Genomic DNA, 15543 nt, shown 5'->3' with positions numbered 1-15543 from the left:
TCCTTCCAAAAATAAAATGTTATTAAAACTGTTATTCTAAATTTGAATTGGTCATAATAAAGAAAAAATTTAATTGCTGAACAAAATTTTCAAATTTAAGATGGTTATAAAAACTGGTACTGTGAACCAGAATATATAACAGTACTCCCTAGTGGAGGTACTTTTACTCCCCACTTTGTAACGTAATTGATAGTTTAAAGAACATTTTATTTCATTCCAAAAATTACATATTATTAAAACTGTTATTCCAAATTTGAATTGGTCATAATAAAAAAAAATTAATTGGTCATAATTGATAGTTTAAAGAACATTTTATTTCCTTCCAAAAATAAAATGTTATTAAAATTGTTATTATAAATTTGAATTGGTCATAATAAAAAAAAATAATTGCTGAAGTAAATTTTCAAATTTAAGATGGTTATAAAAACCGGTACTGTCAACCAGAATATATAACAGCACTCCCCAGTTGGAGTACTTTAACTCCTCACTTTGTAGCGTCATTGATAGTTTAAATGACATTTTATTTCCTTCCAAAAATTACAAAATTACATGTTATTAAAACTGTTATTCTAAATTTGAATTGGTCATAATAAATAAAAAAAGTTAATTGCTGAACAAAATTTTCAAATTTAAGATGGTTATAAAAACGGGTACTGTGAACCAGAATATATAACAGCACTCCCCAATTGGGGTACTTTTACTCCCCACTTATAACGTCATTGATAGTTTAAAGAATATTTTATTTCCTTCCAAAAATTAAATGTTATTAAAACTGTTATTCTAAATTTGAATTGGTCATAATAACAAAAAAAATTTTATTGCTTAACAAAACTTTCAAATTAAAGATGGTTATAAAAACTGGTACTGTGAACCAGAATATATAACAGCATTTCCCAATTGGGGTCCTTATACTCCCCACTTTGTAATGTCATTGATACTTTAAAGAACATTTTATTTCCTTCCAAAAATAAAATGTTATTAAAACTGTTATTCTAAATTTGAATTGGTCATAATAAAAAAAAATTAATTGCTTAACAAAATTTTCAAATTTAAGATGGTTATAAAAACTGGTACTGTGAACTAGAATATATAACAGCACTCCCCAATTGGGGTACTTTTACTCCCCACTTTGTAACATAATTGATAGTTTAAAGAACATTTTATTTTCTTCCAAAAATTACATGTTATTAAAATTGTTATTCGAAATTTCAATTGGTCATAATAAAAAAAATAAATTTAATTGCTTAACAAAATTTTCAAATTTAAGATGGTTATAAAAACTGGTACTGTGAACCAGAATATATAACAGCACTCCCCAGTTTGGGTACTTTTACTCCCCACTTTGTAACGTCATTGATAGTTTAAAGAATATTTTATTTCCTTCCAAACGACACCACAATGCAAACAACACCGCCTCTGTCAAACAATGTTGCACCAAACACGAAAATAAATAAAAAGTTTTTCCCCCAAAGCTTAAACCTTTTCGAATGGTGAACAAAAAAACACAAACCTTACACTAAAACGGTGTTGCAGAACGGCTTCCGGTGGAATGGTTGTCGTTGCCGTCGACTCGCTTCCACTGGATTCGACCCCCTCCACTATCGTCGTTGTCGCAGGTGTGTCCTCTCACGGTGATCGCCTCCCGCCTCGCTTCTGTAACACCACAACTTCTCTGTCTCGACTTCCTCCGACTATCTCAGTCTCTCTCGGTCGTTTCGCTAACTTTCTCACGCTGTCTTCACCTTTCCAAAGACTTGATCATGCTGTCTCCGCCTTTCCTTCGAGTTGCTCACGTTGTCGCCGCCTTTCCTCCGACTTTCTCACGCTGTTTCCGCCTCTCCTTCGACTTCCTCACGCTGTATCAACTTGCTCCGACTTTCTCTCTCCGTGTCTCACCAACACTCTACAAGTTTCAGTTTTGTCTTACTTTCTCTCTCCACGTCTGATTTAGTTTTGCCAAAAAGAATTTACAACAAAAACTTTCATGCACGTGACCATGGGTTCCGTTTCATTTAAAAAAATAAAAATAAAAGAAAAAAAGGGTGTCACGTCACCCATGTCAAAAATGAGTTCGAATTTTATGTTTAAATATCATTTTCGTAAATTGAAAAAGTGCAAACGATGCCATTTTAATTGGTCAGCAGAGACTTAGTACCTTCCTGTACAATAGAGAAACCAAACTCAGGAAAGAAGCGCATATGGGTTTGTATTAGAACGAATGAAGAAGAAACGTGAAAACCCTATGCAAGCGAAATGAATGAAGAAAGAAACGGGATTGAACGCGAAAAACTTAAATTAAAACGGGTGGGTTCAGGCAAGCGGGTGGGTTCATACATATAATTCGACTAGTTTTTTTTAGGGCACTGACGGGCGGACCGACTTACTTGTTGGGTCAGACCCGTTTTGACATCTTTTAAATTATCAAGTAACAACGGATCAAAGTATTCTCACACACAAGCATGTGAAAGGAAGCAATTAAACGTATGATAATATCCCAAAAGTGATTTTGGTATTACATTATAAGCTTTATATTTGTCAACATGTAAATGAAAGAAATAAGTAAACATACAACATTATCTGAAAAGTGATTTTGTTATTACATTATAGCTTTTAATGTGTTTTATTTTCACATTTTCACTTTATGGAGAATGATATGAGCACCATACTGTGGATGAAGAGTGATTAACATAGCTGGAGCATGAGCATATGCTGGAGAAAGTTCAAATGAGAAATGCTGTAAAATCATTGACAGAGCCATCTTTGCTTCCAATAAGGAGAAGTTTTGTCCAATGCATATTCTAGGACCCCATCCAAATGGGAAAAATGAAACTCTACCATTTGTTGCCTTTAGAACTCCTTCAGAAAATCTCTCAGGATTGAACTGCTTAGCATCTTCACCCCAGAATTCGCTTTCATGGTGGACCAAAGCTGTTGGGAGTAAAACCTGAACTCCAGCAGGCAATGTTATGTTTCCAAGTTTCATATCTTTTTTAACAAACCGAGTCAACCCAAGGACAGGCGGGTATAACCTAAGAACCTCATTCAAAATCATAGTGACCTGATACAAAAAAGTTTTGTAGTGAGTTCAGAGGACATACAATTTAGTATAAGATATAGAATACAGTACTTACAATCTTTAAACGATTTAAACCATCAAAATTTGGCTTTTCATTGCCAAAGACTTGCAAGACTTCTTCCCTTGCACGTTGTTGCCAATTAGGGTACCTACTCAATAACACCATTGTCCAAACCAGCAAAACTGAGGTGGTTTCCTGCCCTGCAAAGTAAAATAGCTTGCATTCCTGGATTACATCTTCAAGACTCATTCCAACATTCTTATTGTCTCCGTTTCCATGTTCCTGAATTTCCTTTTGATTCGACTCCAAAAGTATACCCAATAGGTCATTATTACTGGCTTCACCTGCCTTTAGTGCTCTCTCCCTCTTGTAAATCATATCCTTCAGCGAAGCTTTTATATCTCTGTCAATTTCCTTCATTCTCCTATGGCTTTTAGTCGGTAAAAACCTACAAAATATACATTTTTCCATCCTATTAATTGTTTACATGACGAGGATGCTTTTTCTTAACTCAAATGCATTTATCTGATTTCTATTATATTTATTATTTGCTAATAATTGTTTGCTATACTTGCCATATTTAGCAAGGGTAGTTTAGTGAAACAAAACACGTTTAATAAGCTTGAAATTTCTTTAGTCATCAAATCAAACCGGTAAGTTACCTCCATCCAGGGATTTGAATTTTTAATATAAGTTGCAATGCAAGTTTAGCTTGCTCTCTTTGAAGTTGAAATATTCTTCTTCCTTCTTCAAAGCTACATCCAAATGCCGAGCGAGCGATAACATCACTAGCCAGATTCTGAAGGAAAGGCCATGCATCTATTTCACATGATCCGTCTGAAGACAACATTCCCTCCCATTTGCTAACCATATCATTGCAACTTTCGAAGAATAATGGTAACATAGTCTGTGGTGCAATAGGGAAATCACTTGGAGTTAGAATCACTTCACTCAAACTAAACACAAAAACATGCAGACTTCAATGTGCAAGTTGCATATAAAACAAATTTATGTTTTTCAGAAAAGTATATGCTGCATAAAAATAGCAGACAGAATATACTTTATTGCAGGCTTTTCTGAATTACATGTTTTCTTACATAGAAATTTTGACAGGGAAGAAAGCGAAACATAATACAGTAGAATATTTTTAGCTAAAAGCAAGGAACTAACCTTTAATTTTTCCAAATTGAAAACAGGGTTGATTAACCTTCGGTGCTTGCTCCACTTTTCTCCTTCATGGTCGGCAAGACCGGTTGCAAGTAACTTGACAAGTGGATTTGAATTAGGCTTTGGGAAGTCAGACATCTTGTTAAGTACATCTTTGATTTGCTCAGGATCGAAGATCGTCACCCTTGGCGTTGGTCCTAACCAGATAAAAGAATTCTTACCTGCATACCATCGGCAATTTGTAAGGTTTAAACAGTTGCACTAAGGATAAAAAATAAAAGGAAATTTGAGATGAATTACAACCCATGGGAACCTTTTGGTACACTATGAATGCATTCTCCCTTGGATTAAGATGCAAAAATAAGCTTAATATCTTGTATTTAACCCTACATTTTGTTGAAGTTTATAGGAATATTATCTCAGCATATATAATATCCATCACCATATATATTAGTTAAGGTTTCATCATTTATCGTCCCATTTTCATCGTAAAATGGTATGTTGGACAATGCAGGGAGCGCCTATTAGAAAGGAAGGAAACAAAGTGATGAATTTAATTATTGGATTTGTAAAAGTCATGGCATTCCAAACTCATTTACTGTGAAACAATTTAACTAACAATAAAAATAAGGTTGATACTAATTAGAGGTAAGGCTATAATACTAACTTATTTATAATAAGATCTGTTATAATTGTTATTAGGGATAAGGCTAATACCTCTTTCAAATTGGGAAATGAATATCATTCATGCCTAGTTTGGAACAAATAAAATGAAAAGAACCGGGAGCTAAGGCTTTTATGTAGACATCAGCAAGTTATGTTAAATTAATATGTAGAAGCTTAATTAAGCCAGAACACAACTTATCATGAACCAAGTGGCAATCAATCTCAACATGTTCATTAAACTTTGATTATTCGATCGATTAGTTTTTACTTTTTGTATCAATTTTTCTTTCAACATAATTAACTAGTACTTTGTGAAAGAGATTGTGTTTCAACTCTAGAAGACATTATTCTAAAGCGGTGCATGAGGATGAATTGTCAAGATATAAAAGTGTTTGAAGAAGGTAAATAGATGAAAACTGAAGAAAAAAAGAAAAGAAAAAAAGAATAGAAACATACCATGTGTGTTGACAGTATGATGGGTGTAGGAAGACGCACGTGGAACTATGTCATCAGAGAGATTCATGGGTTTCGATAAGGCTTTCTTTCTCGTTTTGAGTAAGTCCTTGCTATCTCCAAACAAAATCCTGTATGGGTTGCCTTGAAAGCCTTGTTCTCTTAGCAGCTTTTCAAGTCTCTTTGGTTTCAACCATAATCAGTTTAGAATCTTCCATGCCCATATCAGAACAAGTATCAGAACAAGTATCACTATGAGACTCATAGTTATGGCCCATGCTGCTTCCATTTCTTCCTTGCTTTTTGGTAAAGACGATGAGAACAGAGAAAGATGATAACACTTGAGGCAGCAAAACCATAAGTCTTTACACAACTCAACAGGCAAAGACTATACTTTTGAGCTACATTACTCTCCATGTTATCAATTTCAACTTCTCTTTGTTTTTGTCTTTTTCTATTTATTCCAACAAGAAAGTAGGGGTGGTATGGATTCCATTTTTAATGTTCCGATCCACAAATTCAAATAACCGGATCAAACCACAAGTCTATTATCAATCCCAAAATAGATTGAGGAGAAGAAAAAACATGGTAGACTAAAAAGAATTCTAACCACAAATAGTTATAACTATTATCTCACAAAATCTTACTAGCCAAAATAGTTCCCATAAACTCGAAAAAAAAAAATGTCCAACACAACCTCTTGCAATTTCATTAATATTAATTTCAACACATTTCACCTCATACATCTTCTAAATAATTTGAAATGACCTAAATTCATTTTGAAATCTCCTTTGAACTAAAAAAATAAACACTTAAAGATAAAAAAAAGTTAACAATAATAATATTATTATTTCTATCATTTTAAAAAAAATTACATGATCATATGACTGAAATCGGTACATTTGAAAATGAAAAATTTTAGGCTTAAATATACATTTGGTCCCTATTTTTGTTATTTATATTGAATTTAGTCCCTATTTTCGTTTTGTGTTCAATTAGGTCCTCATTTTCGTCAAATTGTGGTCAATTTGGTTCTTTTCACTAACGTGTTTAAATAGTTAACGTTTTTGAACAGTACATGAAATGTGTCAGTTCCTAATTTTTTTGATTTTTTAAAAATTTTTTAAAATTTTTTTTCAGTTTTTTGTTTAAGTTTTTTTAATTTTTTTTAATTTCAAAAAAAAATTTCGCGTCAATTCACAATTGTGCCACATGTCAATGCTAGTGTCACATGTCAGTTTGTGGTTGTATTATTTCTTTTTGTTCAATTTAGTCCCTTATTTTTGTTTAATTCAATCCCTATATTGCTATTTTTGTTTAATTTAGTCCCAAATTTTATTAAAATAGAACCATTTAATTTTTAAAATTGACATTATTATTAGTTATTTTTTAAATTCAATTATAAATTATAATATTTAATTATAAATTGAATATAATTCTTAGATTCAAGTGTTGAATAGAATATAATTATTTAAATATTATTAAAACATAATTATTAAAATTTTAAAAATATATATTAACATTTGTAAAATTCACATTTAAATTTAAAATATTTAATATTTTATTGAATTTTAGATATTAAATCTAAAATATTTTATATTTAAATGTTAATTTTACAAATATTAGTTTACTTTTCTAAAATATTTTGAATATTTAAAATATTTTTATATATCAATTTTAAAAGTATTTTAGAATATAAATATTAGAAAAAAAATATAATAACTTTATTCTTATAATATTTTAAATAATTATATTATATTTAGCAATTAAATATAAAATTTTATTCAATTTATAATTAAATTTAATAATTTATAATTGAATTTAAAAAATAATAAATTCAAATGTCAATTTTAGAAAAAAAAATATTAATATAATTTGTATAAAAGATATTAAATTTAGTGTCAATTTGAAAGGGACAAAATTGATTTATTTTAACAAAAATTGGGATTAAATTGAACAAAAATAACGAATATAAGAACTAAATTGAACAAAAAAATAATAATACTACCACAAACTGACGTGTGGCACTAGCATTGACACGTGGCACAATTGTGACTTGACACGTGGACAATTTTTATTAAATTAAAAAAATTTAAAAAAATTTATAAAATTTATAAAAAAAATTAAAAAGAATTAAAAAAATCAAAAAAAATCAAAAAAAAAAAAAAAACAGGAGCTGACACGTGGCATTTATTATTCAAAAACGTTAACTATTTAAACACCGTTAGTGAAAAGGACCAAATTGACCACAATTTGACGAAAATGATGACCTAATCGAACACAAAACGAAAATAAGGACCAAATTGAATAAAAATAACAAAAATAGGGACGAAATATATATTTAACCAAAATTTTATTAATTGGTTGCATTCAGTAGATTTATTTGATGAAAAGGACAAACAACGTAAATAAAGATTTTTTTTTATAAGTGATTTTTCGGTGGTGCGGAGAAGGAGAGATATAATGAATTACGGGAGGACAATCAATTTTGAAAAATTACTACAATTTACTTTTTTTTTACATTTTTGTAAATTAATTAAATAGAAAAACATTTAAAGTGTTATGTATTAATGGTTTTTTTTACATCTTTGTCAATTAATTAAATAGAAAAACATTAAAAGTGTTATGTATTAATGGTCGTTCATTGATTTAATACAGTTACTAATATGATTGGTAATGATTGATATTTATAAGATTCATCACTCTACTCTTTATGTAAATACTGGTATCGTTTATGAGTTACCATGTTGTATCTATAAATAAGACTCTTCCTATCAGTAATAAGACACAGAGAAAAGTTGTTTTCCATTCTCTCATTCTTTATTCTTCCTTTTATCTTCTCTCTGTTATTAGCTTTATTTTATAACACGTTATCAGGATGAGAGTTATCCAACTGAGCTAGTGAAGGCATATATTTTTGTTTCTCTCTAAGGACAACGCTCTGCATACCCCTACTGAGGTTCTTTCTAATCTTTTCCTCATTCACAACTTTATCTTATATTCTTATTTGTGTGATGATAATTGTTTGAATTTTTTCATCTCTGCCTCATTATTATTATTATTTGATTGTTATTAATCTTTTATGTGCTAGTTCTAAACATGTCAAAGGTCATTTGAGTTGTACTTTTCATACACCAAAGCATCTTACAAATAATGAGAAGAACATAGAAACACACTTTGCTTATGAAGATGATGATTCTGATTATGGCCATATGATGCTACTCATCTTGATATTATTATTTTTTTTGCTAAACCAAATGGAAGCATTGATCACCTATGATGATGAGAGTGTTAAAAAAAATATTTTCTCATATTATGCTCTTAATTTTAAGACAATGTTGTATATTTGTTTCATGTTTCATGTTGCTTATATAGAAGTTTTACTTGATCAATAAAATCCTCTAAATATCTTATTTTTCTTCTCCTTTTTCATAATAATAACTAATATTGACATTTATGTTTATATGAAGAATGAATGTTGGCGCTAGCACTAATGTTGAGGATTTGTGTCTTATTGATAGTGCAACAACTCATACAATTCTCAAGAGTAATACATTTTTTTCTTGTTTGGTAATGCGAGAAGTCAATATTGCTACTATTTCTGGAACTAAAAATAAAATTGAAGGCTCCGAAAGAGCTATTGTACTTCTACCAAGAGGTACATGATTACATATTAAAAATGCATTTTATTCTCCTAAGTTTGATAGAAATTGATTAAGTTTCAAGGATATTCGTCTAAATGGATATCATATTAAGACAAATAATGAAGGAGATATTGAATAACTTTATATCACTTGAATTGAGTCGAATAAAAAATGTGTATTGGCGAAATTATCAGCCTTCTCTTATGTCTTGTAATACACATATATTAATGCGATTGAAATGCATGTCATTGTAAGCCAGAAGCCTACAAATAGAAATGAATTTCTTTTTTGACATGATCGGTTGGGTCATCCTAGATATATCATGATGCGAAAAATAGTTCAAAACTCATATGGACATCCACTTAAAAGTCAAAAACTTTTTTAGTCAAATGATTTCTCATGTACTGCATGTTCGTAGGAAAGTTGATAATAAGACCATCACAAAAAAAAAAAGAAATGAGTCAATCTCTTTTTTAGAATAAATATAGGGTGATATTTGTGGTCTAACACACCCATCATGTGGATCATTTAGATATTTCATGGTTTTAATTGATGCATCCACTAGATGGTCATTTATTTGTTTACTATCAACTCGAAATCGAGCATTTGCTAAGTTATTAGCACAATTGATCAAGAGCCCACTTCCCAGATTATCCAATTAAGAAAATTTGTCTTGATAATGCTGGTGAATTTACATCTTATGGTTTGAATGAGTATTGTTTGTCAATTGGAATTGAAGTTGAACATCTAGTAGGACATGTTCATACTCAAAATGGACTTGCAGAATCATTGATAAAATGTCTAAAATTGATTGCAAGACCATTTCTTATCAAAGCTAAACTTCCGATGACTACTTGGGGATATGCAATTCTACATGATGTTGTATTGATTCGAATCAGACCAACAAGTTATCACAAATACTCTTCTCTACAGTTGGGTTTTGGCCAACAACTTAATATTTCTCATTTAAGAATTTTTGGGTGTGCTGGATATGTCCCAATTTCCCCACCAAAAAAGACTATACTGGGTCCTCAAAGACGTTTGGGAATATAAGTTAGATATGATTCTGCTTCGGTAATAAAATATCTTGAACCATCAATAGGTGACTTATTTACAACTCGATTTGTTGATAGTCATTTTGATAAATCAGTTTTTCCAATGTTAGAGGGAGAAAGAAAGAAACTGGAAGAGAATATTGGTTAGAATGAATTATCATTATCTGATCTTGATCCTCGTACAAAAGAATGTGAACTAGAAGTTCAACAGATATTTCATTTACAAAAATTGGCCAACCAATTATTATATGCTTTTACTGACACAAAAATGAAGTCACATATACTTGTTGCTAATGCTCCAATCAGAATTGATATTCTTGTTGGACAATCTAATATAGCAAATGAATCTCAAACATGCTTTAAGTGTGGTAGGCCCATCTGTTCCAAAGATAAAAATCCTTGGATGAGAAAAAGGGAAAAAAAAGGCAAGATGGCCTAATAGAGGGGGTAAAAGTCCCAAAAGATTATTTTGACATAATTAATGATTTAGTTACAGAAGAACCTCAGGTACCTGAAATTGTTGAAAATTATGAGATCTCAATAAATTATGTTATGAATCATGTAATATGGAACCGAAATAAAGTGAACATTGATAAGGTTTCTGCATATAATGTAGCAATGGATGTTATAAGTGACAAAGAGGATCAAGAACTAATGACAATTAAAGATTGTCGACAAAGAAATGACTGGCCAAAATGGAAAGATGCAATTCAACCAGAATTAGACCCGCTTGCTAAACTAAGTATTCAAATCCACCTCATTCAAAATAGAAATTAAAATTTAACAAACAAAATGATAACTAAATTAAGTAAAAAAGTTTGTTTTGATTTAGATTTATTTTTCAAATCCAAATGATTCAATTTGATTGAACTTTATAATTAGCTCAAATCAAAAAATTAATGATTCAAATATTAATTGTCTTACTTGATATCTCATTTATAGAGTATACATGTGTGAAAAGAATATTTAATCATTAACTTGGTTCATGTCTTTAATCTCTTTTTATCTTTTTCTATGCATGTTTTTTATTTAATAATGGTAGATAAATATATAGTCCTCATTACCTAGATTTATCGTTCATGTCATCCACTTCTCTTCATGATGCACTACAAAAAAGTTTAATTTTAAAGGAGATTTATTACTAGAGGTTATAAAACCTCTTATAATTTATTGGCATAAGGGAGGTTTTTTAAACCTCTGGTAAGTACAAGGAGAGGGGTTTTGTAATGAACCTAGGAAAATTTCCCTCCATAATTTTTTTAGAATCCCTCTTTACATTTTTTACACAAAGCCTCTTATATCATTTCACTCGTCTATCCTAAAAACACATTCCCCAAACGTCAAATCTTCATCTCTTAACTTCAAATATTTGTCTCTCAATTTCAGTAGAAATAGTTTCCTTTGCAATTGCAACTTCCGATTTCCTTCTTCGAATCTTCACCGTAGCTTCCAATCGATAATGGTTTTCCATTTAGGATTTTAATTTTTTTTTCACTTTGTCGTTGATTTCTCACTTGGCCATCTTTATTATTTGTTTTCGTGAAAAGATTCAGTTTGAAGTGTTGTGTTTTCTAAAATTTGCAGTGCGTCTAAGACCAATTGCTTTGCTCGTTCAGTGGCCTTGCCATCTTCGTTTCGGGTTTAGTTAATTGTGGTTAATTTTTGTGTTGTAATTGTTGAAATTTTTATGTTTAAATTTAAGGTTAAATAGAGTAATTAGTGCTGGCATCAAAGCGTTTCTGATTGTAATAGTACCTATGGTACGTTGGAAGAAGGACCTTCAATCGTTTGGTCTGTTTGCTTCTCTCAAATAGTACATTAGGATTGGGGGTCTACGCACATGGATTGGTACAATCACTTCTTCTCCTCTTAGAAGAATAAATACAATCAAGCGTTTTGGATTCTCATGTAAACCACTAAAACTAGGTTTAATTAGGCTTCGCTCTTTATAGTGTTATAGTTTGGGATTTTATAGAGAAATAAAAATGTGTTATATATAAAAAAGATGAAAGTGTGTTATCCGCAATGAATAAAAGAAAATCTCATAGAAAATCAAGTTCATGTTCTTTTATTTTCTCTCTCAATGGTCATACTATGCAGTTATTATATTTTGGTATAATGAGAGGGTGCAAAATATGAACTTTTTTTCTTTGGGCTTTTAAAACTGATAAATGTAATTAATTTCCTTTGTAGTAGTGATGATAAAATTCATGATTCATAAAATCTGCACCAAATAGTAGGCCAAGGACCCACATTCTCTTTGAAATGCTTGGTTGCCTTCCTTCTTTACCATTTTCTTGTTTCATTAATTACTTTCAACAATTGCTTATCTCTATTATTGCTTATCATCTTTTGCTTGAAGGTCAGTGAAGGTAGATGCATATGTAGGGATATTCTGGAGAGTGGACTACCATTTGCAGGCTTTGTGGTAACTAGTCAACATTCTCATATAAACTTTGAGTAAATTCTAGACATTCTTCCTTTTCATTAATGCTAAAAGTCATTATGCTATTTTCAAGTATTTAATTGTCTCATAAGACCATTTTCAATCATTGTTATCTGAATTAAAAGAAACTTCACATGACTTGGAAAGTTTGGTTTCAATTTAGCTTCTCTTTCAAGAAAAATAATTACTTTTTTAGATGTTAAAACTCCAACCTTTATGGGGAAATAAGCTGAAAGTAACCTCTTTCTTCTACTTTAGTAGCTAAAGTTTAGCTAACATGTCCGAGAGTAATTTTTAAATTTTTTTTTATTTTGTTTCTTGATGATTTAAATTTTAATTTATATCATAGTATAAATACATATGTTGAAGCACTTTGGAATTGAGCATAATGGGATTGTAAAATCCACGTGGTCAACTTAGTGGGAACAGGGCTTGGTAAGCATGAAGAAAAGTAAATGTCATAAATTCAACTTACTTTTAAATTTTTGAACTTCCAATTTTGGATTTCTTGAAATGACCTTTGAACCGAGTGCTTTTGCCATTAGAAGCATCTCCACTTTGTGGCAGCTTTTATAGGGTGAACATAAGTTCCATTTTACTTTTAAATTTTTGGTTCCTTCCATTGAACATAAATTCTCTCTGACATTAGAACTCCTATTTCGACATGCACTGAAAGAGAAAAACTTAACGTGAATAAATTCTTATTTCCTTCCTTGAATTCTCTATGAGAATAAAATTCCCATTCAACATGCCTTAAAAAGTGAAAAAAACACCTAAGTTAAGAATTGAGGATTGTTAGTAGTTGAAAAAGTCTCACTAGATTGTTAGTACCTTAAAAATTAAGGATTGTTGATGATTTTGAGTTTGATGTAAGTTTATAGTTTTGTTAGGCATGTTGTAAAGTACACGCAGTTTGATTAATTTTATTACTTATGTTCTAAAATAGGTTTAAATTGTACAAAACTATCAAGGAGAATTGCTTCATGAATTTCTTGTGTGTCATTTATCATCGATAATATTTAATTTTTTAGTATATTAATATATATTATATACTGTAAAGAATGTTACTAATTATGATTATTTTTTTATATTAGGTATCTAATAAAGGGAATCTCCCTAATGAAGAAACAAATGACTTAGATCAAGATTGATAGTTGAAAAATCTTATTAGACTTTCATTTTGTTTTACTTTATAACAATTACAACAAAAATATTGTAATATTTCTCTAGTTTGAATGTTTAAACTTTATTATTTACTTTGAACTTATAGACAACGTTCCTTGTTTTTATGAATGTTATATCTAGTTATAAACAAATATCCAAATCTTAGAATTTTTGCTTATTATATGTTTTACGAATTATATACATTCAAAAAGTGTAACAAATAAAATTAAGGGAATTTAAAAAATAAGTAAAAACATTGATAAATAATGAATTGCATTGTAGGGGTGAAAAACACTAAAAAGGGACTTTCAGTACTAATATACAGAATAAACCCCGTGAAGTACCACGGGTTCCCAAATTGCATATAAATACCAGGGGTTTTAAAATCGTTGGTAATTACTAAGAATTTTAAAACCACCAGTAATTACTAGGAGTTTCAAAATCGTAGGTAAATACCAAGGGTTTCAAAACTGTTGGTAAATACCAAGGGTTTGAAAATCGTAGGTAAGTGTTGTTTTACCAAGGATTAGTCAAACCTGCCTGTAAACCATTAACGACACTAGTTTTTCTAGGAGAAAAACAAATTGCGGGTAACTCCTTTAGTGGGGGTTAAAACCCCCGAAAATGGTATAAATAACGCTTGGTAAAAATTATTTTTCTTATAGTTATAGATCATAGTATAGATGCTCCAACTCATCCTCTTGATGTGAAGCACTTGTAGTTGGTAACCTTTTAAACATATATAATTTATTTTATTTCATTTCACTAATAAAAAAAATAATGTCTATTATTTTGTTTAGTCAAGGGAATATTTGACATTATTGTGGGTGTTATAAATTGATGACAGAGATAAAAATCAACATGAATTAGCATCGGACATCCTACAAGATTAGGCATGGCAACGAGACGGGACGGGGATGGGTTTCACTATCCCATACCCATCCTCGTAGAAAATATTCATTCCCATCCCCATATTCAAATCCAACGGGTATCAAACTTTTGTCCCATTCCTATCCCCACTAGGTAACGAGTATCATCTCGTACCCATACCCATTCCTGTTTTCTTACTACTTCAATATTAATTTTAATTAATTTTTATAAAATAATAAAAAATTACGGTAAAGAAAACATAATATTATCAAATATTCAATACTAGGAGCAAAATTGTTTCTTCCATATCAAATACTTTGAAATAAATTATAATTATTTACATTTTAGATTAGAATACCGAATAAAATTTCACGAGAATCAAAACATTTATTAAATTTGCAAACATTAATGAAACCTACTTGATAAAATTTACAAATATTTTAAAAAAATATATAAAAGGAAAACAAATATTCAAATTAAAATATATTTTAAATATATGTTTACTTCAATTTTTTAATTTCTAATGAATCTATTTTTTATAAACTAATAAAAGTTATAATACATCACTTGATCAAAATAACGCAAAGAACAAATAATAAACATAATAATAACATTTTTTACATAGATCTTATATCTTTTGAACTCTGATATATCTTGGATGGTGATAAAAAAAATTTCATGACAATTACATTCAATTTTTATATTCTAGTAAATAAAATTTATTTATACAGTTATAGTGAAAAAATTACAGTATGATTGATAATGAGTTAAAAAATATAAAATAATTAGATAAAATATATTGAAATAGTATTCTACATGATGAAAATAAAAAACAAATAAAAATCATAAAAAATTAACAAATGTGTGTCTTAGAAATAATATGAGAGACTAGAAAAGAAATCGCACAAAGAAAAAAATGTATAATTAAGGGTATAATAAGATGAAAAATATCTTAGAGATCTCAGCAAACTTTTCAAATATCAACATATATACTCAATGGT

At 29.7% G+C, this 15543-nt stretch overlaps 1 protein-coding gene across 1 annotated transcript; it reads right to left on the bottom strand.

Annotated features, from left to right (window-relative positions):
• Positions 1-2462: 2462 nt before the first annotated feature.
• On the bottom strand, positions 2463-5807 carry LOC114183933 (cytochrome P450 72A68-like). The gene is made up of 5 exons (XM_028071130.2): positions 5367-5807; positions 4248-4465; positions 3740-3984; positions 3132-3525; positions 2463-3058 (listed from the first exon to the last, which is right to left on the bottom strand). Exons 1-5 carry the CDS (start codon positions 5431-5433, stop codon positions 2627-2629), a joined length of 1356 nt encoding a protein of 451 aa, XP_027926931.2. The 5' UTR covers positions 5434-5807; the 3' UTR covers positions 2463-2626.
• Between the last annotated feature and the right edge of the window lie 9736 nt (positions 5808-15543).

Source organism: Vigna unguiculata, chromosome 5, assembly GCF_037176805.1.
Source record: "Vigna unguiculata cultivar grain cowpea cultivar isolate G323 ecotype 2 chromosome 5, ASM3717680v1, whole genome shotgun sequence".
NCBI classification, from domain to species: Eukaryota; Viridiplantae; Streptophyta; class Magnoliopsida; order Fabales; family Fabaceae; genus Vigna; species Vigna unguiculata.
The sequence above is the reverse complement of the archived record's forward strand: the minus strand, read 5'-3'. Positions and strand labels throughout refer to the sequence as shown.

What these genes read in the sequence shown, in the direction of transcription:
- LOC114183933 (XM_028071130.2), bottom strand. Translation starts at nt 5,433, where the DNA reads ATGAATCTCTCTGATGACATAGTTCCACGTGCGTCTTCCTACACCCAT. An exon ending in ATTCAAATCCCTGGATGGAG is followed by an intron (nt 3,526 to 3,739) that starts GTAACTTACCGG and finishes TATATTTTGTAG; the next exon opens with GTTTTTACCGACTAAAAGCC. An exon ending in GTTTAAATCGTTTAAAGATT is followed by an intron (nt 3,059 to 3,131) that starts GTAAGTACTGTA and finishes TTTTTGTATCAG; the next exon opens with GTCACTATGATTTTGAATGA.